The sequence below is a fragment of the Mus musculus genome, chromosome 17 (assembly GCF_000001635.26).
Source record: "Mus musculus strain C57BL/6J chromosome 17, GRCm38.p6 C57BL/6J".
NCBI lineage: Eukaryota > Metazoa > Chordata > Mammalia > Rodentia > Muridae > Mus > Mus musculus.
This window is the reverse complement of record NC_000083.6, coordinates 14194915-14221689: the sequence shown is the minus strand read 5'-3', so window position 1 is coordinate 14221689 and position 26775 is coordinate 14194915. Positions and strand designations below refer to the sequence as shown.

Sequence of the window (26775 nt, the reverse complement as noted above, 5' to 3'; positions counted from 1 at the left end):
CTTTGAAGCCTTTCCAGTACCCAACCCAGTTCTGACAAGTTCTTTCCCTCTCCCCTCCCCTCCCCTCCCCTCCCCTCCCCTCCCCTCCCCTCCCTTTTCCTCCCCTCCCCTCCTCCTCCTCTTCTCTCCTCTCCTCCTCCTCTTCCCCTTCCTCCCCCCCCCCCGTCCTTATTTCAACCATATCTATCCATACCCACAAATCACTGGAGGTGTTCTGAATTGCTTCTTCACTGTGATGCAAGTCTTCCAGAACTCTCCACATGTCAGACCCCCTCCCTCAGATGTAGCTAAAATAAAAAGTGTGACCCTGAAACACTGCGGTAAGGCTGCGTCTGTCAGGTAGCAGAAGCCTGTGCAGCTCTGATGACATGGCTTCTGAACTGGGTAGGGCATGAAGTACTTGTTATCAAACCCTCATCTTGCACACAAAGAGAACACAGGTAAGACCCGCTAAACAGTCAAGCTTTCAGACCTTTTTCGCACAGTGGGCAAGTGGACTTCAAATAAGGCCATAAGCTTAACATTCTTCAGTGTGGGAAGGACTGGTGAATTTCATTCTAATTTCTACAAGAAAATGAGGTTCTCTAGGTTTCCTATGGGGGAGAATTCTGAGCCACTCCATATTCCTCTTCTCTTTGAGGACCCTGCAACTCCCATATAAACACCAGAGGGCGCACTTCCCACACTGGAAGGTGAGAGTGCAAACTTGCAAGAGCACACACACACACACACACATGCAGGTTCACAGACACATGCACACACACATGCACACACACACATCACCAGAGGCTATGATGTTCATTTAAAAACAGATGTCTGGTTGTTTTAGAAGCAACGATACTTTTAGTGTACTCTCATTTGGCATCAAAACGCTGTCTAGACGGCTGAGTCCTCACAGCCTAGGTCCTGCTGCCTCAGCCAAACCACAAAAGCCTCGGAGTATTGATCCTTTTAAATTAATAAACTTTTAATATGTATTGATGAGCACGTATAAAAGTAGAAAAATCTCCAGCATGACAAGGACACATGACCCTCCAACTCAACAAAGACGTATGACCCATGACTTAAGTAAGAGAAGAAAATCCATATCTAAAATAGCTACCCCTGAGCCCCATAGAGTAGAACCTGATGGAAAGGCCAAAGCTGCAAGGGAGAGTGTGCCCCTGGTCCCATCCTTGTAAACCTGGAACCCAGAGAGCACAGGAGCCCCCCACCCCCACCCCACCCCCCCAGCCACCCTGACTGTGACATGGTTCTGGACCAAGCAGGAAGAACTCAAGGAAACTTCCCTTAAGAATCCAACTGTATGTCTAGAAAAATGAATCCCAGTATGTGCTTCCAAGGTGACGGAGCCCTCAGACACCGGACAAAGGCCAGAGCAAGTAACACTTCCCTGAGGGACCGTGCTCCTGAGGTGTAGTTCAAGAAGACCTAGGATTGTAACTGTAAATCGCTGAGCACATGGATAACAAACCAGAGAAGCAAAGCCCGAGGAAGCCATGTGGCCGAGCAGACTCAGGCCCTCTCATGGCATGGGCTAAATTCAGTATATGATTTGAAGATGTATTTAAAGAAATATAACAACAACAATAAGACAAAGGGAAATTAAGCTATAATAGTGAATGGGTTTGGTTTTAAAACCTAGAGATAAAACCTAGAAATGAAAGTTTTGTTTGGAGCTGAGAAAGAAGGAAGGACCATCCAGAGACTGCCCCACTCAGGAAGCCATCCCATATACAACCACCAAACACAGACACTATTGCAGACGCCAGAAAGATTTTGCTGACAGGACCCTGATATAGCTTTCTCTTGTAAGGCTATGCCAGTGCCTGGCAAACACAAAAGTGGATGCTCAAAGTCAGCTATTGGATGGAACACAGGGGCCCCAATGGAAGAGCTAGAGAAAGTACCCAAGGAGCTAAAGGGGTCTGCAACCCTTTAGGAGAAACAATATGAACCAGTACCCCCTAGAGCTGTGTCTCTAGCTGCATATGTAGCAGAGGATGGCCTACTTGGCCATCAGTGGGAGGAGAGGCCTTTGGTCTTGCGAAGATCATATGCCCCAGTACAGGGGAATGCCAGGGCCAGGAAGCAGGAGTGGGTGGGTTGGGGAGTAGGGTGGGGGGAGGGCATAGGGGGATTTGGGGATAGCATTTGAAATGTAAATGAAGAAAATATCTAATAAAATTTTTACTTAATTAATTAATTAATTTAATTTTTTTTAAAAAAAGAAAGTTTTGATACTAGCAATCAGGTGGAGCCAGCCCAAGAAAGCGGTGAAGGACTTGTGTTGGTCCTGGGGAGAATGCAAGGAAAGTCGTCTGCATTCAGTAAGAATCAGGCTCACTGTACTTCAGGGATCTGTGTGAAAGCCAGAGGCATTGCAAAGATATTAGACAAGAGCAGAGATGGTGACTCGCCTGACAGTAAAGGCACATCCACGTCCCTGTCTACACACTGTCGAGACTGCACCGTGGAACTATAATTTCTCCAGAAATCCTGTACTGGGAAGAGGGAGCTGGAGCCTGGTGCCACACAATATGGAGCTTGTCCCTTGAAAGAGATGCCACCTGTTCTGACAAGTTACCAGACCGTTACCTTTCAGGAGAGGCTGGAGCCAAGACAATGGTGGGTCTGAGGTGGGCGGGATCACATCTTGACTGGGCTGCTGGGCTGCTGGGCTGTGCACACATTGAATAAATCTTCTTTTTTGTTTTTTCACTATTACCTGCTTTTTAACTGGCCCATTGAGAATGAGTATCCGAACCTGGCTCTACAGAGGGCTGGGGGTACAAGCTCTGCCCCAAACAACTCTAGTGAAGTTTTTGGCAAACCAGACCAGAGGACAAAACCACTTTTAGAGTCAGCCACTCAGAAGTCAACCCCGCATGGAGAGGACGGATGGGATGAAAGGGTCCCAGCATCTGTGAGGGGCACTTTACTCCAGGGAGATCTCTCTTCTTCCCTCTTCAGCTGACCACGGCTGCTTTTTAATCTCTACTTGTTGATGCTGAGAAATGAGCATCTGGACTTGGTTCTGGGCTCTTGTGGAAAGTCTGACCCTTAGTGCGCCTCTCTGTAATTGCTGAGTGTCCTCCTGGCTGATTGGTGAACGTCTCTGTGAGGGATGAGTTTCTCCCTGACTGGTGCACCTCAGGAGTTGTCCCCTACCGCGACCCCTGTCAGTTTGAGCTGTTTTCATTCTCTCTGAACCATATTTTAGTGACTTCCACTTGGTGACTAATGGGCTTTGTCTTTTGGAGTCTTCTTAGCCACTTCAGTTCTGTTTAGTATTCAGGCTAGTAAGCCATCTGTATAACAAAGCCTTAAAGTATGTGAAAGTCTGCTGTATGGCAGGGCCTTTTTGGGGTTCTGTTGAGCCATTTGAAACAGAATGTGGCTGGTGAGGAGATCTCTATTATGATTAGTGTAACCAAGACAGTAAGAGAAGTCCAGCTGATGAGTCCTCTGTAAGCTCGCATGGTTTCTACGAGAGCAAGGCACAAAACTCAACCTGTACCTAATACCCCTGACAATAAGTGAATTAGCAACCCTTTGGCTGTGCCTTCATTTCTTCTCCTGTTGTTGTGACAAAATAGTCGGACAGAGCAATTTGAGGTAGAGGGTTTGGTTTAGCTCACTTTTCAAAGGTCCCTCGTGACAAGGAAGCCCAGGTGGCAGATGCCTGCAGGAGAATGAATACACATGAGGACATGCAAAGATTGCATGTCGCTGCTCAGCTCCTTCTCCAAATCCACACCCAGGAAACAGCAACTGCTGCTCAACTCCACCATTTAGTCAGTTCAGGATCCTAGGGAATGGAGCTGCCCACAGTGGGCACGTCTTCTCCATTAACAGGATCAGGATCACTCCCCATAGTCATGTCCATAATTAGTCCACCTCCCAGGTTAGTCCAAATTCTATCAAGTTGAGAATTAACAGTAACCACCAGAGTCCAATTTATTTCTATAATTCTTTTTTTTTTTTTAAGTTCAAGCTCTTTAATGTAATAGGAAAAAAGTTTTGTCTCTTGTTTCTGTTTTGCCTGCTTCTGTTTTTTTTATTAGATATTTTGTTCATTTACATTTCAAATGCTATCTTGAAAGTCCCCTATACCCTTCTGCAGCCCTGCCCACGCATTAAATGTTAAAATTACTTTTTTTGGCATGTCTAATTCAAAATGTGAGTGTTTGGGGTAATATTTGGACTGCAATAATATTCAAAAGCTATTGCTTCTGTTTGGGTTTTTTCCCCACTTTCTTTAATAAAAATAGTTAGCTAAACTGCAAGAAGCCAGAGAATCTGAATTTGAGACTGGAAAAAAAAAACTGGCTTTATGGGACTTTGGCCAGCCTATCTAAAGTGTTCATTAACAGTCCTGTCAATTACAAGATTTTTTTCTTGGCAAACAGAGAGTCTTGAACTTTCAAGTGTTAATTCTCAAATCTGAGACTGGGAAAAAAAAATCTCTTAACAGTATTTATGAGAGACATAATTTGAAAGGTGATTGATTTGCTAAAATATTCCTTTATTGAATACTGAAAAACTTTGTAAAGGGATTTTTTTTTGATAGGCACACTTAAAATGCAAATTTAAAAGATTGATTTTAGGATTGCCTTGTATATAAAGATACATTTCCGTGATTGTTAGGCCCTTGTCTATGAATGTAGGAAATATAAAGATGTTTTGTCAATGTTGAAATGGGTCAATTTTGTTCTGGAATAACTACTAGTAGGTAATATAGTTTGTTGTAAATTGTGTGATGAGATTGAGCACATATACATCTCACTTCGTGTGTACATACGTTGTAGAAGATAAGAGCAGTCCCATTCACAGAAAGGCAACTTTGGACTTAGGATCCCCGTTAGGATCATTGGATCACTTCATATCCGCGCTTTTACAGAGAATGACCTCACATATGTAATGTGACGGTGACTCTGGATGGAACCTGATGAAAAGGTTAATAAAATATGCTCACCTTTTAAATGTCCAGGTGCCTTTAATAAATGCACAGTGATTATGTATGTGCAAGCACTCGTTCTCAGCGTGGCAGACTTTCAGCTCAGAAAGCACACTGGGGTGCTCACTTTGTCTCTCTGCCTTTCATAAAGAAATCCCAGCCCTTCCCACCCTGGCCTTTCTTCCATTGTTCCCACAGACAGTCATGTCTCCCTGGTGTGTTGAGACTTGCCTCTGTCTGTAGGGAAACTCGTCTAACTCCCGTCTGTGCTGATTGTTCTGCATGTTTGAGAATATGATGCTGTGTCCTCTCCCTCTATCATGTTAGCTAGATGTTAGGAAGTACTATGCCAGCTCTTACCAGAATGGAGATGATATTTTTTGAAGGGAATGAAAAAAATAATAAAACTGGGTTCACTATCCTGTGGATCTATTTGGTTTAAAATTATTTGATTGGACTTAAAATTGTCAGCTGTCCTTATAAAAGGAGACTAGGGATGGACTTATGTACAGTTTGTAATTTCCTTTTTCCTTTTTGTCGATCCCTATTAAACATCTTGCGATGTCTGCTCGGTCTTCGTGGAGGTGAGATTTGCCTCAACAGACTCTGAGTACAAGAAAAGCGGGATGATTTCTATTGAGGCCCAATGTCCGTTACGCCTGCTCTGTGGCCTATACTCCTGCTTGTCAGTCCCCACTCAGTTCTCGATGACACTGAGTGGGTGACCTGTACAGCTTCAGTTCTCTTCTTTCGTACAACTTAAAGCTTCAGTCATTGCCGTTGCAAGATGAATGATTAACCAACTCATAAGTTTCCATTCCGCCAAATCGTATAAAGACCCGCTCCTCAGCTAAGAGCGTCCGCTGGACAGTGCTATAAAAGAAAGCACAATTGTTTCCTTTTCTTTTTGTCCTTTAAAAGATAACTTCATGCTTTGTGGAGGAAACTTAACTGTTGAGTAAGATGGCCGACACCTTTAATACCAGCACTCAAGAGTCAGAGGGAGGCAGAGCTCTGTGAGTTTGAGGACAACCTGGTCTACATAGTGAGTTCCAGGACAGCCAGACTATATAATAGAAAGCTTGTCTCAAAATGACATAAATAAATAAATACATACATACATACATACATACATACATACATTCATCTTGGGCTGACAAGATGGTTCACTGAGTAAAAGCACTTGCCACCAAGCCTGAGGCTCAGTGTTTGATCCCTGGGACCCATATAGTGGAAGAAGAGTAGTTCCCCAAAGTTGTCCTCTGACCTGCACAGGTACACAGTGACACTGCTTTGAGCTACAGTGACGTCCAGGATGATATCCCAAGGCCCTACAAAGATATTAGGCCATTTACATAGTGTGCTACCTGGGCTCATGCAATAAATGAAGGTAACAAAATTATTTTTAAGCCTTTATGTTTTCTCATGGCTTCGTTAGGCTTTTGATCAGTTAAGACACAATCTCACTGGGCTGGAGAGATGGCTCAGCAGTTAAGAGCACTGACTGCTCTTCAATTCCTGAGTTCAATTCCCAGCAACCACATGGTGGCTCACAACCATCTGTGATGGGGATCTGATGCCCTCTTCTGGTGTGTCTGAAGACAGCTACACTGTACTCATATACAATAGATAGATAGATAGATAGATAGATAGATAGATAGATAATCTTTTTAAAAAATATGACACAATCTCACCCAGCTCTGACAACTTGTCAGGGCTCCCTGCAGGACAGACCGGAGCTGAGAGACCTTGGCGGGCAGGATCGCAGCTTGAGCAGACTGCTCATGGTGCATGCCTCAGGTTTTTATCTAAACCCAGCCCTGAGGTCAGTATCCCAAGGATGGACCCAAAAGTGGGGTGGGGCACTGGACCCTTTTGTTCCTCTTCCTAGTGTGCTCACATTGAATACATCTCCTTCCGACATCACTAGTCATTTGTTTCATTAATTGACCCGTTGGGCAATCCTAACAACTCAAGTGACAGGCCTGTAAGGAGAAACTTCACCTCATTATTAGTCTAGAGAATCCAATTAAGACTACGATCATTCAAAATTTGACATTCAGCAAGACTGCAAGATGCCTGTGTTCAGGAGAGACAGACACCTGCAGGTGAGCAGAGGAAGCTGTTTCCACTCCAATGAGATACCCAAGCTCACAGGAGCGATTGAGCATGCACATGCCATGAGACCCACCTCAGGGCAGGAACCGTGGGGCACTTGTGGAAGTGTGCCAGGAGAGGAAGGGTTAATATCCAGAGTAGCTCTGTCATGGCTTGGGGAGCAAACAAGAGTGGAACAGAGAAATCATTTACAGTAAGGTCATGTAGATGCTGCACTGAGGTAGTGTTCTTTGCAATGAGGTGGTGACCCCAGAGCATAATGTCCTACACTGTGACATTGCTGTGAGCTACAAGTAAGCTAGACACGATGTCCAGGAAGATATCCAAAGGTCCTACTAGGCCATTTGCATAAGTGGGTGGGCCTTTTTTACGTGCTGGTGTCTGCACAGTTCTGGGAACCAGTCATGAAGACACTGAAGGACAAGTGTGACTACTCAGGGTCAGAATCTTCTGTCTGGCCTGCACCAGAGGCTGCACTGTTGCCTGCTGTTCTGAGACTATGTTCTTGCCAGGCATCTACCAGGAATGGAGCCTAGTGGTGCAGTCTCCCTCAGACTCTGCATGGCCCCATCACCTCCATAGCAATCTTGGCATTGCTGCTTCTCTGTGTGGAAATATATTTATGCCACTCAGCAAAACCATACCCTCCCTCCGGGGCTTCTCACATTCACACCCAAACTCCTCCCTTCCCTGGGTGAGCCCCACAGGCCTCCCTCATAGGGCTGTTCCCTGTGCTTGAGGCGGTCTTGCTCATCCTGCCAGACACATAGGGACATGCCCATTTCCTCTGTCCCCGTGGCAGATGACACTCCAGTGCCCTGTGGTAGCCTGGGCCTCTACAGATGTTTCTCTGACCTTCATAAGCCCTAAGGCTCTTGCCATCTTCAAGGCTAGTAGGGTGCTAGGCCAAGAGAAGATGCCAAGGGCCACGGCTGGGCAGAGCAGTCCCCCCACCCCCACCCCAGCTTGCTGGCTCCCTGTTTAAAATGGTAAAAATCACTGGTTTCTCATTTGCTTGTTTTTTTCCACATGTCAAAACTAACATGAAATCTAGAGCTGTCCAAACATTAGCCCACAGGTGTCACGTGTGGGTTTATTTCATGTGTTATTATGACAGAATGAGCTATCCTGGACCTCAGAGTAGAGTAACCTGCCAAGGACAAGGACGTCACCTACCATTAGCCCCCCCTCTGACACTGGGCATAGCAACTGGGCTTTACTGAGCCCTATCCTGGGGATTGATGATTGCAGGCCATTCACTCCTTAAACCACCCTACAAGTTACCTTCTAAGGGCCAATCTTGAAGCATAGAGACTGGGGTCCAGATGCATGACGTCAGACACCTTGGGAGTGTCAAATCTGATGCCAAGTGACCAAGAGTCTCTGCCCTGCTGTTAATACTTGTATTGGTTGCCTTTGGGGGAACGCCTCCTTATCCTTGGGTGTGAATCTAGGAGATTATCCTCATCTGTAGTGACCTGAGAAACTAAGGCTTATTGTTCTGAAAGTCTTTGTGTGGCTAGAGTCTCATGGTTTTCCAGAGATCCCAGCGACCCATCCCATCACTGCCAAGTGCCATGCCAAAGAATCAGAGCCAAGGTCGGTCATGCCTCAGAGCACACGAGCCTCTGTGACTCAAGGGGAGTCCTAGCCAGCAACCGTGCTGCACAGCTGGGTGAAACTGGCCACAGGGCAGAAAACATATCAGAGGAGCCGCTGCAAGAGCCAGGATTTAATCTGATCAATAAAGTAGTACTCCCTGGGCTAGACAGCCTCAGGACCCGTGCACAACACCCAGGGAACAGAACCAATAAATAGTATTGTGCACGGGTCCCGAGTTTAACTGTCCTTTAAGGATGCCAGCATCACCCTTGTTGAGGTCAGATGCTTGCCGATCGCATCAAAGTTGATGTGTAGTCCACACATATGAAGGTCTGTTGGGCACCCTCCAGGGAGAGCAGATGCCTTTCTGTGCCCCCAGGGTACAGCATACAACAGAGCAAGTGAAGTGCGTGACCATGCAGTATATGTTTCCGATAGCTGGTGGGGGGCTTAGAAGGTTCACATGGCACACAGCATGCAGTACCCCTCAATATATACAATTACTAGGTGTCATCTGGAAAAAAACAAAAACAAACAAACAAACAAACAAACACCTTGGCCTCGAGGCCTGGGGAAGTAGTGACTCTCAGCAGGATGTGCTTGCCCAGTATGCACAAGGCCCAGTGTTCCATGTCTGGCACACCACAGAGAGAGAGAGAGAGAGAGAGAGAGAGAGAGAGAGAGAGAGAGAGAGAGAGAGAGAGAGAACTCACACACATAGTTTCTTCTGAAAACTCCATGTGATGTCCTAGCAGCTGAAACTCCAGCTCAAGCACGTTCCATTCAACAGACATCTGTTGAGAGACGGCTTCAGAAGCCGCCAACACACAAAGGCAGCCTACTGCCCTTCTCCATTTCTCGGATCCTTACAAGTCCAGGGAAGATGTACACAGCAGAGATATGGTCTTCTGAGAGGACAGTACTCCTGCTCAGAACCTGTGTCAGAAAGATGACATCTACAGGGGGAATAAAACCCAGTGCATGGGCCTTCCTGACCCGTCTTCATCCACAGTGAACGTGTATCTGGAGACTTCAGGCAGGCAGACGTTTGAAAAGAAAAAGCAGCTTGCCTGAGGCATTGGTACCCAGTGAATTTCACCTGTGGGACCCTGGTGATGTCCCACAGGAGAACCGATATCCAGTCACCATCTGTTTCTGCCCAGGGACAAAGGGTCCTTCCATGGCTTCCTGGGACCTGTGCCAGTCACGTCCCTGAGACCTGATTGGTTTCACTTTGTGGCTAAGGCTCTCCAGAGCCTAGATCTTCAGTGGGGGTGTAAATAAAGCTATGTGCAGAGGGCTTTAATATATTTAGGTCAGCCGAGGGCCCTTTATGTTGCCTTTTGGTCTCAAAAATCAATCCCGGCAGCAGAGACACTGAGAGGTAGGCAGGTAAAGCTGATTCCACAGCTGCCAAGCTGGAGGCGTCCATGAAAGGCTGTCAGAGGTAAAAGGCCCATTTACATACGCTCGATGGGAACATGGAGACAATGGGAAAATAATTCCATTTATGCACTTGTATTCAATTGCTACAAAAGAAGAGGAAACAAAAAAGAGAATAGTCTCTGGTTAAGAAATACCTTCGCAGAAGCTGGACTCCTATACCCTTCAGGGCTTTAAAGGCATGGGGGACCCAGGGTTAGTTCACCCATTACAGCCAGGAAATGTCTTTGAAGGCCAGAGCAACCTGGGACCCCTTTGTCCTTCAGTCTCCCAAGGAGGAGAAGCTGGTAAGAGAATGTTCCCATAGCTTACCGCCTCCATGTAAGCTCAGATAATCCACAAACCCATTGACTCAGTCTCTGGCTGCATCACCTGGGAGGGTTAAATAATCCCACTGCTGTGTGGCATTTGGCCTGAGCACCTGACTTAGGCATCTGTTTTGGAACATCCTTAAACATTAGCAAACACAAAAAAAGTATAAAGGCTAAGTCAGAAACAAACGGAGAGCACACCACAGTGTGTCGGAGCCCACAGAAGGAAGAACAGGCTACAGCAACAGGGAAACGTGAGACCACCTCACGAGTGACCAAATTATGAGAAACAAAGGGTCTGGAGGAATCTCCCATGGGCAGGTGAAATATTGCATTAGAGTGGAGGCAGGGTGACAAAGCGACCCGAGCCATCTCCTGGGCTGCAGGCAGATATCTTGAAGGAGAAGCAGGACCTGGCTGAAGATGTTTGGGAGACATTGGAAGACAAGGACCCAGCAGAGCTGGGTTGCCAGACTACATAGGGCACAAGCCAGCTGAGTAGGCCTAAGAAGAAAGACTGAAAGAACTAGACCTCAAGGCAGTGTCCAGGGAAGACCCACTCCACACTGGAGACAGCATCAGGAAGACCATATGCCCAGGTGGACCCAGAAAGCCTTGTTTTCTCTATGGGAATGCCAAGGTACCAGGGTTCCTCCAGACACATCCCATTTCTCTGTGGGAAATGGAACTAACTAGGTTCCATGACTCTATGAGCACCAGAGATTTCTCCCTTCCCACAGAGAGAAGACTTCTAAATGTCTGCTTTTCTCTATGCAGTGTGACACCACTGCCTGGAACGGCTAAATCAGATGTTCCACACTGGCCTGGCCATGGTCTGAGACACCTCCTGAAATCAGATTGCCCACTGTACATTGGAAACACTAACGGGAGCCCTGACATCATTGTAAGACGTAAACAAAAGAGCATGGGGCTTGGGAGCCACAATTAGGTAGTAGAGAGGAGAGGCAATAGGAAGGAAGCCACATGATGTTTAATTTGCCTTAGTGCCTTGCTTCTTGGGATTATATAATTAGATTTTAATATTTACATTTAGTTGAGCTCATGAAGTTATTTTGTAAATGGTGTATGAGCTGCATAGTTTTGTGGTTTGGTTTGGTTTTTTATTTTTTTTGTCAACTTGATACAGGATCTCCATTGAGAAAAATGCCTCCATGAGATTAGCCTGTAGGCAGTCTGATTCTTGATTTATATGGGAAGGTCCAGTTCAGTATGTGTGGTGCCACAGATGGTCTTGGGTTGTATAAGAAAGCAGGCTGAGCAAGTCACGAGGAGCAAGCCAGTCAGAAGCATTCCCTCCATGGCCTTTGCTTCCATCCTGCCCCAGCTTTCTGTCTTGAGGTCCCTCTCACATGCACAGAACGTGAGTCCCTCTACTCCGTAAGCGGAAATAAAGTCTTCCCTCACCAAGTTGCTTTTTGGTTTGCTTGTTTTGGTCATGGTGTCTTATCACAGCCTTAGAAAGCTAACTAGAACAATGTGGTTGCTTTTAGTAACAATATTCATGGTGACATTGGGTGGCAGTGCCTGGATCTAAGGATGCCTAGTGAAGGTGTTGGCAAGAGTAATAAGAGAGCCATTTCCATGCCCATACTCAGACCAGCATGTGCCTTGTGTTCAGGAGACACGATATAGCAGGGGTAGAGATGTCATCAGAAGGCAGAACCAAGGGCCTAGCCGAGTCTTAGCCCAGGGAGGTGCCACTAGTAGCAATCAGTGGCACTGGGTTGGGAACTGTAGCTGATGCTCAGATGAGGTATCCAGGGCAATGTATGTCTCCTAGGTTACTCCAAATCCCATCAAATTGACCATGGAAACCAACCATCATAGCAGCGTGCGTAGGGTGTTTTGCTCGTGTCCTTAAGAAGGAAGGCACCTCTAGCCTTCATGGGCCAGGCTTAAGCCTGGCACTTGCCTTCCTGATCAGCCTCTTCAAATTCCCACTTAAAGACACTGTCACTTCAATAATTTCATCTCTTCTCAGTCATTTTGGGGTACATATGCTATATCCTGCATTGCATTAAGCAGGGCCCAGTTTCTTCCGTTTCATATAATTCAGTATAGAGCTCATGAACACCAATAGTAAATACCCCAGGTAAATTTCCAATAAATAACCATGGCAGTAGGTCACCTGTCACAAAAAAATCACGCTTAAAGATAGGAACACGCACACACACACACACACACACACGAGGTGAAATGCAGTTTTATCTGTAATATAATTATTTTCTTACATAAGCCCACAGATTTTAACTGTGTCCTTAAACACTGAAAAAAAAAGATTAAGTATTACTTAACTGTAGGATAACATAGTCTGCTTCTCAATACAGGAAAATACATGCATATGTATATACAGGCACATGTAGCTCATGTAAACAGATGCACTGGCCATATGCACTGGCCATATGTGCACACATACATTATATGCACAGCACACACATTCACAAGCACACATGCACGGTATACTACACATGTTTCACATATATATTTATATATGCATACACAGGACACACATACATGCACACTCACGTATATACCACATGCATACACACATACTATCACATGCATACAGTCACCACAGATCATAGATTCGTATGTCAAGCATATACACATTATGTGCATATGCACAGCCATGCGCATATATATATGTATATATGCATATATACATATATATATATATATATATATATAGTGTGTGTGTGTGTGTGTGTGTGAGTGAGTGCACATATACATAGTCACCTGTATGTACCATATGTTCACAGAGACATGTGTATACATATACCTATACACCCATCACATCCGTGTTTACATGGTGCATTTCCCACACTGTTGGGGCTACCCTGCTCCAATGGAACAATGATTCTAGCCCCAAGCTCAGCATAGGCCACCATCTCCCAAGGTTTTGATAGTCAAGTCTCTCCCCTCAGCATGTTCATCAAGAAAGGAGCCGGCATTGGAATACCATCGAGTTGTAATGTCAGATGCTGAACGCCTAGAAAGAAAAGCAACCCAGGCAAGTCTTCGTGCCTGTCATAAAGAGTCTGGCTCACTGACAGGGCTTTAATGTGGCAGAAGCTCCAGATAAGGCTTTATGTGTGTAATAAATTAGAACCAGACACTGCTCTGGCTCTTCCATGGGGCCTTAACATTGTAGAAGCTTAACGTGTCTTTTAAAATCAAGTCAGAACACCAGAGTCTGAGGTGTGGCTGCATTTATGAGGGCCACAGAAGCTGTAGGCAAAGCACACTGGGAATTTCAGCCATGCAGTCAACTTTCTTACTTGTTCCCAGGAACCTCAAGGTGGGAGCAGTATTCACACCTGGTTGACTCCTTCCATGGGGGCAGTTTCTTTATAGTTTACTCTCAAGGAGGGCCAGTCCTGATACTGCCCTCTGGAAGCAGGAGAGTGCAGCTGACAACATATCATCCTGCTGCCATTCGTAATAGAAAACCAACATACATACCCCTGGAAACCATGAAGAACCACTAGGAAACATGGTCACAAGTAACAGGGTACGGTGTCCTGGTGGCTGCAGAGCCTGTAACCAACCAGTGTGTTCACCCGGCATCTCCCTTATCACATTCATAGGTTTTCAAGCACAGATCATTGTGATGGCACAGCTGTGAGGTTCCTCCACCCTGGCCATGAGTTCTGCTTGAATTGCTCCCAGGAGCATCTTGAAGATAGAGTGCTGTTCCTTTCTTTATAAGAGTAGCTGAGATCACCTGTCAAGTGAGCTGCCTCTAATGAAGTCATCTCCTCACCCCGCAGGGGTGCCTCCTACTGCTGTTGGCAGCAGAACCTCTTACAAGAGAACTCTGCAGGAGGGAAAGGAGGTGCTACCCCTGAGCTGGGGATGGGGGCGGGTAGTGGATCCTCTGGAGTGAGGTTTCACAGATCATTTCACAGATAAGGGGAGTTTGTGCTGATTGACGGGGCATCTGAAGGGGCATCTGAACGGATTCTCCTTGCATAACCATGGTTGCCTTCAGCAATCCCACAATTACTGATTTAATATGGCTGAGTTACACCATGTGTAATCTTTATAGCTTTGCTGTGGGAAGAAGAAAGGAAATAGCAGGCCATCTGTCAGTTGGATGATGGGTTGCAGTAAGCACTTGGAAAGCTGGCGTACTTACTTAAAGGGAAAGTTAGCCAGCACTGCAACTGCATAGCCCAAAAGCCTACTGTATGCACAGAGCTCTACAAATGTATATTATGAATAATAATAATAAAGACAGAGGATAGACTGATGGTACTGTGAGAGACTTCAGAAAGCATTCACAAGAAAAGCCTCAGCTCCTGGGGACTAGAAAGAAGACAACAGCCATCTCTACACATCTATTGTATCTTCCATAGTATGTGGACAATAAAATCACTTCTATGGTACTTTATGCAATCTAAGAGATTATTTAAGAAGATTATTTAAAATACAATTTAAAAAAATCTGTTCAGGCCAATGAAAAACAAGTCACTGTGTGTTTTAGTAAATATTACTGAGAGCCAGGCACAGAGTCTAAGTCTCTAAAATATCTCATTAAAGGGAACGCCTCTCTCCAGTTCCAACCTCCTCACAGGCCAGTGTGTGGGACAAACAGTGAGCTATAATGGAAATAAAAAGCAGGCTGTAAGATGTTGAGAAAGGTGCTGCAAGAAGCAAAGGCGGGAGAGGTGAGAGGGACCCAGTGCCTAGATCTTCTTTTAGGAAAAGAAGACAGCCCTTGGGAAGGGGGGAGGCCAGAAGACAAGCCCAATGGAAGGATGCCAAGAGAGACAAGAAAGGCAAGAGCCTGGAAGGTGAACTGCAAGAAGGTCCCACAGGCACACAGGGCCACCTCATGTGAGGTTGGAAGCCAAAAAAGGGTTTTGAGAACAGAGACAGCAAGGTCCTTAAGCTGTAAGGACGGCTGGGTGCACTGTTAGGAGCCGACCACATGGGGGCAGCAGGCAGCAAGGAGGCCTGCAGATTAGGTCCAAGAGGGATCCTGGAAACTGTACAGGGCATCACAGCTCAGTCCATGCTATGCCTATTCAAGTACTGTAGTTAATACTCAGAAACAATTAATTAAGCCCTGTCCTATAAACAGAGGTTAGAGTTGAGAAACCACCCTACAGAGCAGTGTCTGGCTAAGGATCCCGCTCACTGTACACTGTACACTGTACCTGCACACTTAGTCAAGTTGAGCGCAGTGTGTCCAAATCTTCAGCCCCAGTCATCACAAGTGTGGGTGTCTCAGTCACTTCTTCAGAACAAAACTCTGGACAGACTCATTTTAGGCCTTTTGGAGACACTTGCCCAGTTGACTTCCAGGACCCCTCCCCCACAACCCCCATTACCCACCTGTAAGTTATGAGAACACGGGTTTCCTCACACTTGCCAGCTGTGGGCATCATTACCCCCTCCCATGTCTGCTCATCTGATTAAAAGGAAGTTTTACTTGTTTTATAAAGGGTATGCTGTGAGGGCAGGGCATAGTTACAGGCATTAGCACACAAGAATAATCTTATGCCCCAGCAGTGAACACCTAAAAATGAAACTGGAAAACGGTTTACAACACTATAAAAATTAAAAAAAAAAAAACCTCAAAAACAAATTGGACACGGGAACAAGGCTTACTGATAATCTGAGGCATGGTTGAATAAACTGAAAGTGGACCTGATTGTGTGGCAAGGGGCCCATGTCTGTGCACCAAGAACACTCAACTTAATGTAATATTTCCTATTGACTGACAGGTTCCGGGCATCCCCCAACAAGACCCATGCTGTCTTCTTTGCAGACACTGGCCACGTGACCCATAAATTCTGTGGAAATAGGGAGGGCACAGAGCAGGAGGCAGTAGTGAGAAGATACAGGGCTGGAGAGCTTATGTGTCCAGACTTCAGAACCCAGTGAAAAGGTGAGTCATTGACACAGCCTGGAACAAGCATAAATATGACAGAAAACAGAAATTCCTTCTCCATATCAGCTGACCCTCCATTGATCTACACCTCTCACTGTTTCCTGTTGGGCAGTGGGCTACACTGTCTGCAGAAAAATGAAAGAGACTCAGGAGGATCAAGGACAGAGCTCAGCCTGAGAGGATGAAGGACTTCAGAGTATCAGCTTTAAACTACAAAAGCTTAGAAGTCTGTAGCTTCGAATCAGGCAGCGACTTCTCAGTCGTCACACAGAAAGCAGTAAAAAGCGGGGAAAACTGGTGCAAGGAGGTAAAGATAAAGAGTAAAAACTTTAACCAAGCTCAGTGCTGCGAAGCTGTGATCTAGGTACACACAGAAGGCTGGAGTTCCTTGGAGACCAGCCTGGTCTACGGAGTAGTTCTGTTGTAGTAAGACCCGGTCTTAGAACCAAACAAAACAAAAATAGGGAAGTAAAATGAATAGAAACCTGTAGACTGGAGAAAACATTGTGAGAATCCTGTATCTAAGAAAGAAATTGCAAATAAGGAAAGAGTTTAAAGGAGACTCTGGTCTTCGTTACTAAGGAGATAGCCAACTTAAAGCAAGTAGCGAACCTGAATGACCGATTCTACAGGGAAAAGATACTTAACTTCCTCCTGCCCGAGGAATCACTGCAAGCTACACTCCACAGGCCTGGGTGCTCTGGATGGAGGCACCTTCCCACCCCTGCTTGGGAGGAAATGGTAAGAACACGGGAAAGTGGTCTCTTCAGTAACCACCCGCGATTCAACAATTCCTGCCTTCGGTAGACACTCAAGGAAGAGAAAAGCATTTTCATCCTGCCTGTGTGCAGAAGTGGATGACAGCTTCTTCCTAACTTATCACTGGAGGAACATGAAGACTATAGATACTCTACTCGGCCAGTAAAGTGCTGCAAAATGGGCGCGCCCGGAAGTCTAACAGCAAAAGACCCGGATAACAGGATTCCACTCAAGACAGTGTCCACAGGAGGCCGCTGGGGGGCTCTGAGCATGGAGTGAGTAAAGGAGGTGGGGGCGACTGAGAGTGTGCGGCTTGCTTCTGGGATCCAGACAGTGTTGCTGAAGTGACCACCATGGTGAGAGCTGCACACCTCAGGAACTTTCTAGAAGCTTCCTTAAAGGTGCGTAGCATGTGTGTGAAGCTGGACTCGGTACTGAGAAGCGAGCGCAGGTTTTCCATGTACATTGGCGAACCTGGTATAGGATTTTCCATTTTAATCAGCTTACAAATAGGAACGTGCGTCTTGCAATGTAAATTTTTTTCTTTTGTAATTTTTTTAAATTTAAAAACCTAAACAAAACCTTTGCCTATGCTTAAGCTCCTCTCTGTCCCTCTGCGGAGGGGCTTTTGGCCTTCCCCGATGAGCTCATAGGTCCCAGGGGCGCAGGGGTTGGGCGAGGGCGCGGCCGGTCGACGGGGCGGGCAGGGGGCGGCCGCTGTGACCTCGGGCGTCGCAAACACCGCCCTCCGCGGCCAGCGATAGGTCCCAACCCACCTAAGCGACCTGCAGCCGGGGGCGGGGAGACGCGACGGGGACGCGCGGCGCGGCGGTTGAGCGTCCGGGAGATGTGGGCACCGAGCGGCCAGGGGCCCGCGGGTTGGGACCGCCGCAGGGTGGGCGCGCGACTACGAGCCGCACTGGCCGGGCTGCAGGAGCTTCAGGGGCTGCGAGCCACGCAGCAAGCACGCGTGCGGGGAGCTCTGGGCCTGCACCCTGCGCCAGGGCCCCGCGGCCAGGAGCTGCGTCTGGAGGCGGCGCTGACCGCGCTACGGGAGCAGCTGGTAAGGAGCAAGTTGGGCGCGAGCGGCCGAAGGGACCTGCTGGGGCGCGATCGGGGCGCAGTTGCGTGGAATGTGCGAGCGGAAAGAGCAGATGCGCGGCTGCGTGGGGAGCGCGCCGCGGGGTGCGAGCTGGAGAGCCGCGCGCGGGACCCGGGGTTGACTGCGCACCGCCTCTGCGGCGGACACAACCTTGGTGCGGCGGCGCGCAAGTCTGGCTAGACACAGGCTGTTGTGGTGGGGAGCGTGGGCTCCATTCCGCCTGGCAGGAGTCTGCGCACATACTGACCTCATCCCGGGAGCAGGTCATCCGGCTACACTGCGTGGCTACACTGCGTGAACTTGAGCCACAGGGCACTGTACTGGGTTTGCTTGGGTCATTGAGGAGTCTTGCCCGCTGAGGATCGTCTCCAAGATTGCACGTCACCTGATCCCATTAAAAAAAAAAAAAAAATAAGACGAGTGTCCTCCGGTATGCGGAACGTGGGAGAGGGGATTAGTGGCGCTTTCTCATCTACCCGCGCCCATCGAGTCCCCCTCTGTAGACCACTTGGGGCCCCTCGGGAGTAGAATTGCTACCCATTTCTAGAAACAGCTCAAGGTTCCTTCCCCTCAGTACTGCAGTATTTTTAAAAGAACAAAATAGTGCGCACTCGAAAGAGTGTGATAGCGTTGCGTCCACAACTCTTTAAGTGGGATTTTTTTTTCACGGTGAAATTTGGATCTGTCCTGTTGAAAGTAGCCTCTTGGTAAAGTTCAGGGTGAAACTGCTGTGTTCCAATCAACTTTAGTTCAGAATAGTGTTGGGTTTGTGTCTAAAGAATCAGGAAGTCCAGTGTCTGAGTCACTACTCCCCAGGACACCTGGAATCTTCCCTGAGTGTAAGAGATCTGGCTGAGGGCGGAATCCAGCTGACAGTCTCCTCCAGTCTGAGACACCCAACTGCTGCCCAGAGAGAGACATGGCCGGTGAGGACTGGACTCTGTACACTGTTGCACCCACGGGACCAAGGCATTATAACAGGTGCCTGTCTTTAGGGGTGGGTGGGGGTGCTCCACACTGGTCACGTGATCTCAGCCAGGCAGGCGCACTGATGAGTTACAAGCATGACCCGTTCCTGAAGGTTAACGATTAAACCCCCCCCCCCACGTCAGCAATACACAAACCCAATCTGTGAGCCCTCACACTCCAATTACCAGGAGCCTGTGGAGAGATCAAACAAGCTTTTTGTTGACACACTCCCCCTCCTCTCCAGGAGACCAGGAGGAACACACTGGCTTTGTCTTGAAACTTGGTTCACGGGGGAAAAGTGAAAAATAATTGAATTCTATGTGGCTTTATCACTTCACCATGTTTCTTATGCGGGGTGGGGTAGGGGGTGGGGTGGAGGGAGGGTGGGGGTGGATGGGAGCAATGTTACTTGTTGAGTAAAGAAAACGGGGAAAGAGCTGCAGTACCTTCTAGTTAAACCGCTTAAACCGCGGCACATAGCCCTCCCGCTGGCTCACCTGGCCCCCAGCCCTCCTTCTAGTGTGAAAAAGGAAGACTCCTATAGTCCTCAACAGTTATCCTGCAGCAATTCTCTAGTAAGGATGGGTTTAGCATTTCTAGGGATTTGGTGTCCATCAGATGGGCTACACCCTGCTAATTGCAGTGTCAAAAGTCACAAAGAGAACTCAGTAGCAGCTGCTTAGAGGAATTTTGTTCGCTAGATAAATCAGTGACCCTTAATGGCTGACACCAAAAAGATAGACTTCTCTGCTAATGAAATCCCATGCCCTCTGACCCTTGACCCCACACTCGGCTGCAGGTGACCCTTTAAACAGTAGGATGCCCGGTGAATGTTTTCACAGAAACTTGTAACAGAAAGTGGCCTTTCAGTCCCCCACACGTGGGCTTAAGTAGGAGCATTCGCTGCATGGCACCAAGCCAAGAAGCTGAAACATTCTATCTTGCCTCTGCTACATCCCGGGGGAGACAGGATGCAGACCGATATGAGGATCATCCCACAGGGGTTAACCGGTCCTGACTTGTTCTGAAAGGGACAGCATGCAGCCATCCCTGCCCTTGGCAGGCTCAGGTGGTAACGCTGTGGCAAGAGCCGGCCACTCTGATTCCGTAACTGTGAATGGTGTTTTCCTTGGACTAACTGGCTTGTTCTGTGAACCCGCAGAGGGCAGATGGGGGTCAGATGAGAGATCAAGGGCAGAGGGACCGGCCAGATTTCTCCAGGGTCACTGTCAATGGCATCATGAGCCAGATCTGTGAGCAGGGCCCTTCACTGCTGGCTGATGTGCTGTGAAGTTTGCAGGAGGCCATGAAGGGGTACTTCATGCATAACACATTTCCTTTGTTCACTATTAGCCTGAGAGGAGAGGAAGGAAGTCTCTTAGATTCAATCTCTACATCTTGACCTTTTTATCCTTCAAATATGCTATCAAGTTCTTGTTTGGTTTGGTTTGGTTTGGTTTGGTTTTCTGCTGGGGTCGGGAAAAATGGAAGCGCTTGTGGGGGAAGGGAAAACAAATTCCTTTCAATTTCTACGGGATGGAGTGAGCGCTTTAAAAGAGTCAGCCAGCTCCCTTTTGGTGGCACCATAGACCCGCAGGTCTCAGACACTTTAGTGGTCACTTTAGTGGTCACCAGAAGCTGGTGAAGCCCCATGGTCCTAGGCCTGTCCTGGAGCCCAGGATCTGTAGGTATACTGGGTGTCTCCACCACTGGGACTATGTTTAGTTCTCACTTGCACCAGGCCTCTGAACCCTGACTCAAATCTGGGGGATTGACCTAAGTGCTCCAAACCCTCTGTGAAGCCAGCATGAATCGTGCAGGCCATAGACAGGCTTGGTTCTGGGAAGAGTTGCACAGCCTGGCTGTGTAGCCGTTTGAGGTCCATCCTGGTCACGGTGGCCTTGACCATCAAGTTCAGCCTAAGGAAAATGATGAAGACCTGAGCCAGAGTTAGAGGGAGTCTTAGGGAGAATAGCGTCAGTCCTGAGCGTATGCACAGCCCAGCCGAGGAGCCCTGAGGCCCCTAAGAACCCTGAGATCTTGAGATCTCAACCTCCTTGAGGTCTCCGCTCAGCTCCCGAGGCTGGCTGAACAGGTGCTACCTGCAGAGCCGCTGGCCCAGATGTGCACACAGGGGTCAACCTTTGTGCAAGGCAACCAGCTGGACCTTTGAAGAAGTCAAGCCCAGACTGAATGAGGCAGATCGATACTGTTGCTCTCTAGAGCTGGGCCTGGCAAAGGGGCTTTATGTCTGTGGGCCCTATGACTTTAAGGTAGGTAGGATTTTACAGGAAAAAACCATGTCAGTCCCTTGATGCGTCTCAGTTCAGTGTCAGTTTCTGCGTGGGTGGAAAGGGGACACCTGTGGTCACTACCCAGGTCATTCTGGGAAAGTGTTTGTGACTGTGACGGCGGAAGCAGGTTCTGGACCAGGTGTTGGTTCTGGGAAGTTTTGCTTTGACAAAGTTCAGCTTTGACACTGATGGCTATAGGAGATACTGTTGCTCTCAGACACTCCCCCCCCCCCACTTCAGACCCTGGGTTGGAGTGTGGGACCTATCAGCCCTAAAAAGCCAGGGGAGGCATCCATCCTCAATAGGCCATTCAAACAGCAAGTCATGTGATGGCCCTGTTCTTTCCATCACAAATGAACAGGAAGTCGTTACTGGCAGCGCTTCTGTACTGCTGAGATTATGATGCCGGTCCCACTAGAAAAATAATGGTCATGCTCTCCAACAGGCAAGCCACGCCCCCTGGGTTCCACCCTCTGTCTGCCTTAAACTCACTTGTTATTTAATGAAGAAAAGATGTATCCAGCCAGCTTAGACATGGAGAAAGGGCAGGGCTGAAAGAAATTGGTTTTTTATCAAACACTCAGTACTGATTAGTTTGTGTTCCTGTACTCAAAACATCCCCCACTTTGTGTGGACTACACTCTGTGTGTGTGTGTGTGTGTGTGTGTATGTGTGTATGTGTGTGTGTGTGTTTGTGTGTGTGTGTGTACCTGTGGGCACACACCAAGGGGTGACAACACCTTTACTGTCCATTCCATGAGACCCAAGAAGTTGCTTCCCACCAGTTGGCAGCAGATGACAGTTAGGTGTGCTTGGCGTGAGTTTGGAGTTTGGGTCTTCCTGGTGTTTGTGATAGCTCTCTTTCACCTCCGGACCTTGGTTTAGATTCTGTTCTCACATCAGATTTATTCTTCCTCCTTCTTTACCTCCTAGTCACGGCTAAGGAGACAGGATGCTGGCCTGAAGACACACTTGGACCAGCTGGATCAGCAGATAAGTGAACTACAGCTGGATGTGAGCAGGTCTTCTTGCGAGGCCTTGGATAGTGACAGCAGACCCAGCTCAGGTATGGCTCACGATGACTGGACATCCGCGATCTGGGCTGCCAGGATCCTACCCTGGGAAGGGCAGTACAGCATTTACTGTCACCCCTCAGGGACACTGTCTGACCTGACATTAGGAATAGTGACAGCTTCAGCCTGTGTCCTCAGCTGATCTCACAGTTGGGAGGTCCCTTGGGCAGCCTGGGAAGTGTATGTGACTGAAGACTTGAAAAAGCTTTAACTAAACGTGCCGAAAGAAATATGTAAATATAGTATATATTTAAATAATATATAAGCTAAAGACCTTACATACAATACAGTTTATAATACATATGCAAACTACACACACACGTGTATGTATATATATATATATACACACACACATACATATATATATTATGTAATATGTAATATATAAGTCAGAAAAATCTTCTTTCTGATAGTATTAAACACCCCATGAATGCCTGGTTTTACTGGATGTACATGGACCACATGAACTCGTATTTTACAGACCACCTACTTCATTTAAATAAGTATGACTTGTTAGCCAATCACACAAATATGTCCCTTCCTCCATCCCAGAGGTTAGAGAAGGACATTGTTGTCAGTCTCTGCAGGCTTGTGTGGCTTGGTCACTTTTGTTTTCTTAATATTCTCTGGGTGGGGTGAAACTTGGAAGCGGGGACCCCTGTCTCTGGGTTACAGTGGTCACAAGGCAGTTATTACAGCAAGCCTGGAGTGTGTAGGCAACCCCTCTGTACTCTTGGTATTGGCTTTTCCACTATAGCTTGGGACATGTTAGGAACCCAGCAATCCCTGGGGCTGAGGACTCCTGAGAAGGAAATTCCCCTTCAGTTGCATATTAAAGAAAGGAGAGAGTACCCAAAGCAACCGGAGGTCCCCTTCTGAGTATAGCTATGGGTCAGATGTTCCCATAACCACTCCCAAGGTTACCAGCAAGAATCTGTGCCCATCCCCACAGGCATTCTTACCTGCTCCTTACCCCTCCCTGTGTCAGTAAAAGCAAGAGAAAAGAGCTCTGGGGTTACACTAACCGCCGCGTCTGCTCTGCCCAGGTTTCTATGAGCTGAGCGATGCTGGTTCCTGTTCTCTGTCCACCTCCTGCGCATCTGTTTGCAGCGACCGTCTATCCCCCTCCCTGGGTAGCTGGCTGCCTGTGTTCCAGCCCTCCAAGTCCAGGTCTGGCATCGGGGACTGGCGACCACGCTCTGCTGATGAGACCACTGTCCCTGCATGGAGCCCACAGCTCACAGAAGATAGCAGGCTCCTGCATGGTGCAGAGGGCACAGGCCGGCTGACGGGCATGTTCCGGCCCAGACCAGTATCTACAGGTGAGAGAGGGAGGCAGGAGCGAGTGAGAGGGACAGTAGATAATACTTCTAGCCCAGTGGGGAAGAGGTTAAGCCTCACATGAGATGGGGGCGGGGGATGTGGTTTTAAATGACCATCTGGTAGCTGGGAAGAGACATCCACATCATATCTAAATGTGGCACATTCAGAGTGACGATCAGTCTACAAGCACCCTTCATGCCCTTCATGGTTTTCCAAGAGAAAAAGATATCACTTGGACCCTTCCATTCCCCCTACACCTGGCCTCGGTGCCAGCCTTGTATCTCTGTGGTGAAATTCTTAGTTTCACTCTCAGGCTGTGGATGCAGGAGCAGTTAACTGTCCCAGGTAGCGTCCAAGCTGTGAGGCACTGAGCTGACATCTCCTGACCTCTCTAATGGAAGAGCAGGCACCCGCATACAGAAGAGCTGGGTCTCTACGCGCCTGTGGGCAGCAGGAACTTGGCATCTGTCTGCATTGACATGCTTCTCATTGTCTCATTCCCAGGTGATCTCGAAAGAGTCCTTCCAGCTGACGTGGGGCTCCAGAGAGCTGGTACTGATGCTGCACATCTCCTGGGCCAGGGGATAGAGATCCCAGCCCACGCCCTGGACCCCACGTACCAGCGTGACCTGGTGGCCAGGGGAGGCCAGGAGGTGTACCCATATCCCAGCCCCCTCCATGCGGTGGCCCTGCAGAGTCCCCTCTTCGCTCTGCCCAAAGAAGCCCCGTGTTTTGACATCTGCTCACCTCCCCAGGAGCCTCCTCTGGTCCCTGTTGATGAGAACAGGACTCAACCTGAGCCGATCCGTGAGCTGGGCTCAGCCGAAGCCTACATCCACAGGCTGTTGCATCTGCGGGGCCAAGAGCTCCCCCTGAGAGATGTGGGGCAGGAGCAGGGAGGTGACACAGCTGCTTTTCCACCGAAGCCCTGTGGCCAGAGGTCGGAGAGCACATGTCAGCTGGAGAAGCAGGCCTGTGGAGCTGACAGGGGAGGACTGAAACTAGGTAGGGGTGCTGCCAAGGACAGCCTCAAGCAACATGGGCCTGTGTCCCTTGTGGGTGCTGAGCCCCTCAGCAGCCCCCTAAAGGAAGAAACCATTCCTTGGAATCCCTGTGTCCATGGAGACAATACTGTTGGTTCCTCACCCTGCTCCCAGGCCCAACAGCCTCTTAATGACTGTGGCCAAGGACCAGTCCTGTCACCATCCAGGGTGTTGGGCACTGAGAGCCCACCTCTGGCCCCGGAGCCCTTTGCCTATACATCCTGCACCACTGGTGAAACCTCTCCCGTGAAGCTGAGGATGGGCTTTTCCCAAAACAAGGCCGTGAAGGTCAGAAGAAGAGTTAGTGAGAAAGTCCCGAGGCTAGGGAAGCAGCTCCCTCCACAACCAGAGAGGCAGCGGGTCACAGAGCGGGACCCCTCCAGGCCCCATCAGGGAGGTCTCAGCAGGAGGCCCACACTGGCCCGGGAGCCTCCTGGACGCTCCTGCTCTGAGTCCACCCTCTACCCCGTGCCCTTCCTTGTCCCCGTAGTGGTGGCCCAGAGGGAAAGTTACCCAACGTCACCCCAAGCGTTCTTCCCAATGGAGGCAGCTCTCCTCAGCTCAGCAGCCAGGCGGAAGCAGCGCAGGTGGCAGTCCACCATGGAGATCTCAGCCAAAGCCGGTTCAGTCAGCCAACCTGGGCCCAGCATGGGGCTCCCTAGGTCCCCAGCCAAGAGAGGAAGTGGTCCCAGGGCCCAGAGTAGGCCCACACTTGCCCGTCAGGATGCCTGTGCGAGGTGTGAGTCGGACCCCTCGGAGCACTCTGCAGACTGCACCTCACTCTACCACTCCACCATTGCCGAGACCAGCGAGGACGAGGAGGCGAGTGACCACACTGCCAACCGCTTTGGGGACGAGTCCAGCAGCAACGATTCAGAAGGGTGTTTCCGGGGCAGCCGCCGTCGCCTGGCAATAGGCAGTGCAGAGGCTGGGCAAGGGGGGTGGGCCTGGCCTCGGGTGCCCCCCCAGCAGCCCTCACGGGCCCCAGGAAACACCAGGCCACCCTTGCCCCCTGTGCCCAAACTGTGCCGCATCAAGGCCTCCAAGGCCCTGAAGAAGAAGATCCGAAGGTTTCAGCCAGCAGCCCTGAAGGTCATGACCATGGTGTGATGGCAGTGTTTCAGGACAAGCCTAGGACCCCAGAAGGTGCCATATGATGTGGTACCCCGTGCCATGTGATGAGCCGGGGGAGGGTGGTATCAACCTGCTATTGCGCTTAGTTTTCTCAGCCACCCTCACTGTGGTTGGGAGTCGTCTGGGGTCACATTCCCTCCAGCCATTTTCATTGCATGACCGCAGTCACAACTTTGCTCCTCACCATCCTCTGCCTGATTTGTGGGGAGAGGTCTCTAATAAGACACTTCTCCCCAGAGACATGAAAGAAACATGGCATCCTTTGCGGGCGGGGGGGGGGGGGGGGGGAGAACGGGACGACGGGGACGGACCAGATTTGCATTTAACTCCATATTGCAGTTGTATGAACAAACACCTACACCATGCTGGTATAGTTCCAAATAAAAGAGCCACATTTCCTTTCTCCTCAGCCACTGTCTTGTCTCTTCCTTCCCAACATGGGACACGTGCGGACCTGAGGCAGGAAAGGTGTTTGGAGAGTAAAGCCAAAACCCTGGGTTCGACCCAGGTGAACGGAGTAGGAGAGTAATTATAATTATAAATTACTTGATAAACAATTATAAATTATAACTTATTTTCATGTTTGTAAAAAAAAAATCTGTCTTTTTTTTTCTCCAACCATTCTTACGAATGACAGGTTTTCAGCTCAGCTATTCGAGGCTGCAGTCACAGGTGGCTTTCTGGACCCATTTTACATGATGCCCTAGAGAGGAGAAGGGGGTAC

The 26775-nt window shown here is 48.6% G+C and overlaps 1 protein-coding gene and 1 long non-coding RNA gene across 5 annotated transcripts; one reads left to right on the top strand and one right to left on the bottom strand.

Annotated features, from left to right (window-relative positions):
• Positions 1–5138: 5138 nt before the first annotated feature.
• Gm34510 lies at positions 5139–19197 on the bottom strand. 3 transcript variants are annotated; one of them, XR_001782252.2, is made up of 3 exons: positions 17890–17983; positions 9394–10209; positions 5139–5833 (listed from the first exon to the last, which is right to left on the bottom strand). It is a non-coding gene; the product is annotated as a predicted gene, 34510 (long non-coding RNA). The 3 variants fall into 3 exon arrangements; XR_003952229.1 differs by lacking the exon at positions 5139–5833 and adding an exon at positions 18827–19197 and having other exon boundaries at positions 9088–10209; positions 17890–18600; XR_003952230.1 differs by lacking the exons at positions 5139–5833; positions 17890–17983 and adding an exon at positions 18463–18743 and having other exon boundaries at positions 9088–10209.
• Positions 17363–26460, top strand: Dact2 (dishevelled-binding antagonist of beta-catenin 2). 2 transcript variants are annotated; one of them, XM_006524227.4, is made up of 4 exons: positions 17363–17514; positions 22412–22544; positions 23598–23873; positions 24379–26460. In XM_006524227.4, exons 1-4 carry the CDS (start codon positions 17467–17469, stop codon positions 26025–26027), a joined length of 2106 nt encoding a protein of 701 aa, XP_006524290.1. In that variant the 5' UTR covers positions 17363–17466; the 3' UTR covers positions 26028–26460. The 2 variants fall into 2 exon arrangements, with proteins under 2 accessions (XP_006524290.1, NP_766414.3); NM_172826.3 differs by lacking the exon at positions 17363–17514 and adding an exon at positions 17859–18176.
• The last annotated feature ends 315 nt before the right edge of the window (positions 26461–26775 follow it).

Excerpts from the sequence above, each read along its gene's own strand:
- Dact2 (NM_172826.3), top strand. The coding sequence starts at position 17,961 with ATGTGGGCACCGAGCGGCCAGGGGCCCGCGGGTTGGGACCGCCGCAGG. Across the intron at positions 18,177-22,411 it reads CCGCGCTACGGGAGCAGCTG|TCACGGCTAAGGAGACAGGA; the intron begins GTAAGGAGCAAG and ends TTTACCTCCTAG. Across the intron at positions 23,874-24,378 it reads GCCCAGACCAGTATCTACAG|GTGATCTCGAAAGAGTCCTT; the intron begins GTGAGAGAGGGA and ends TCTCATTCCCAG.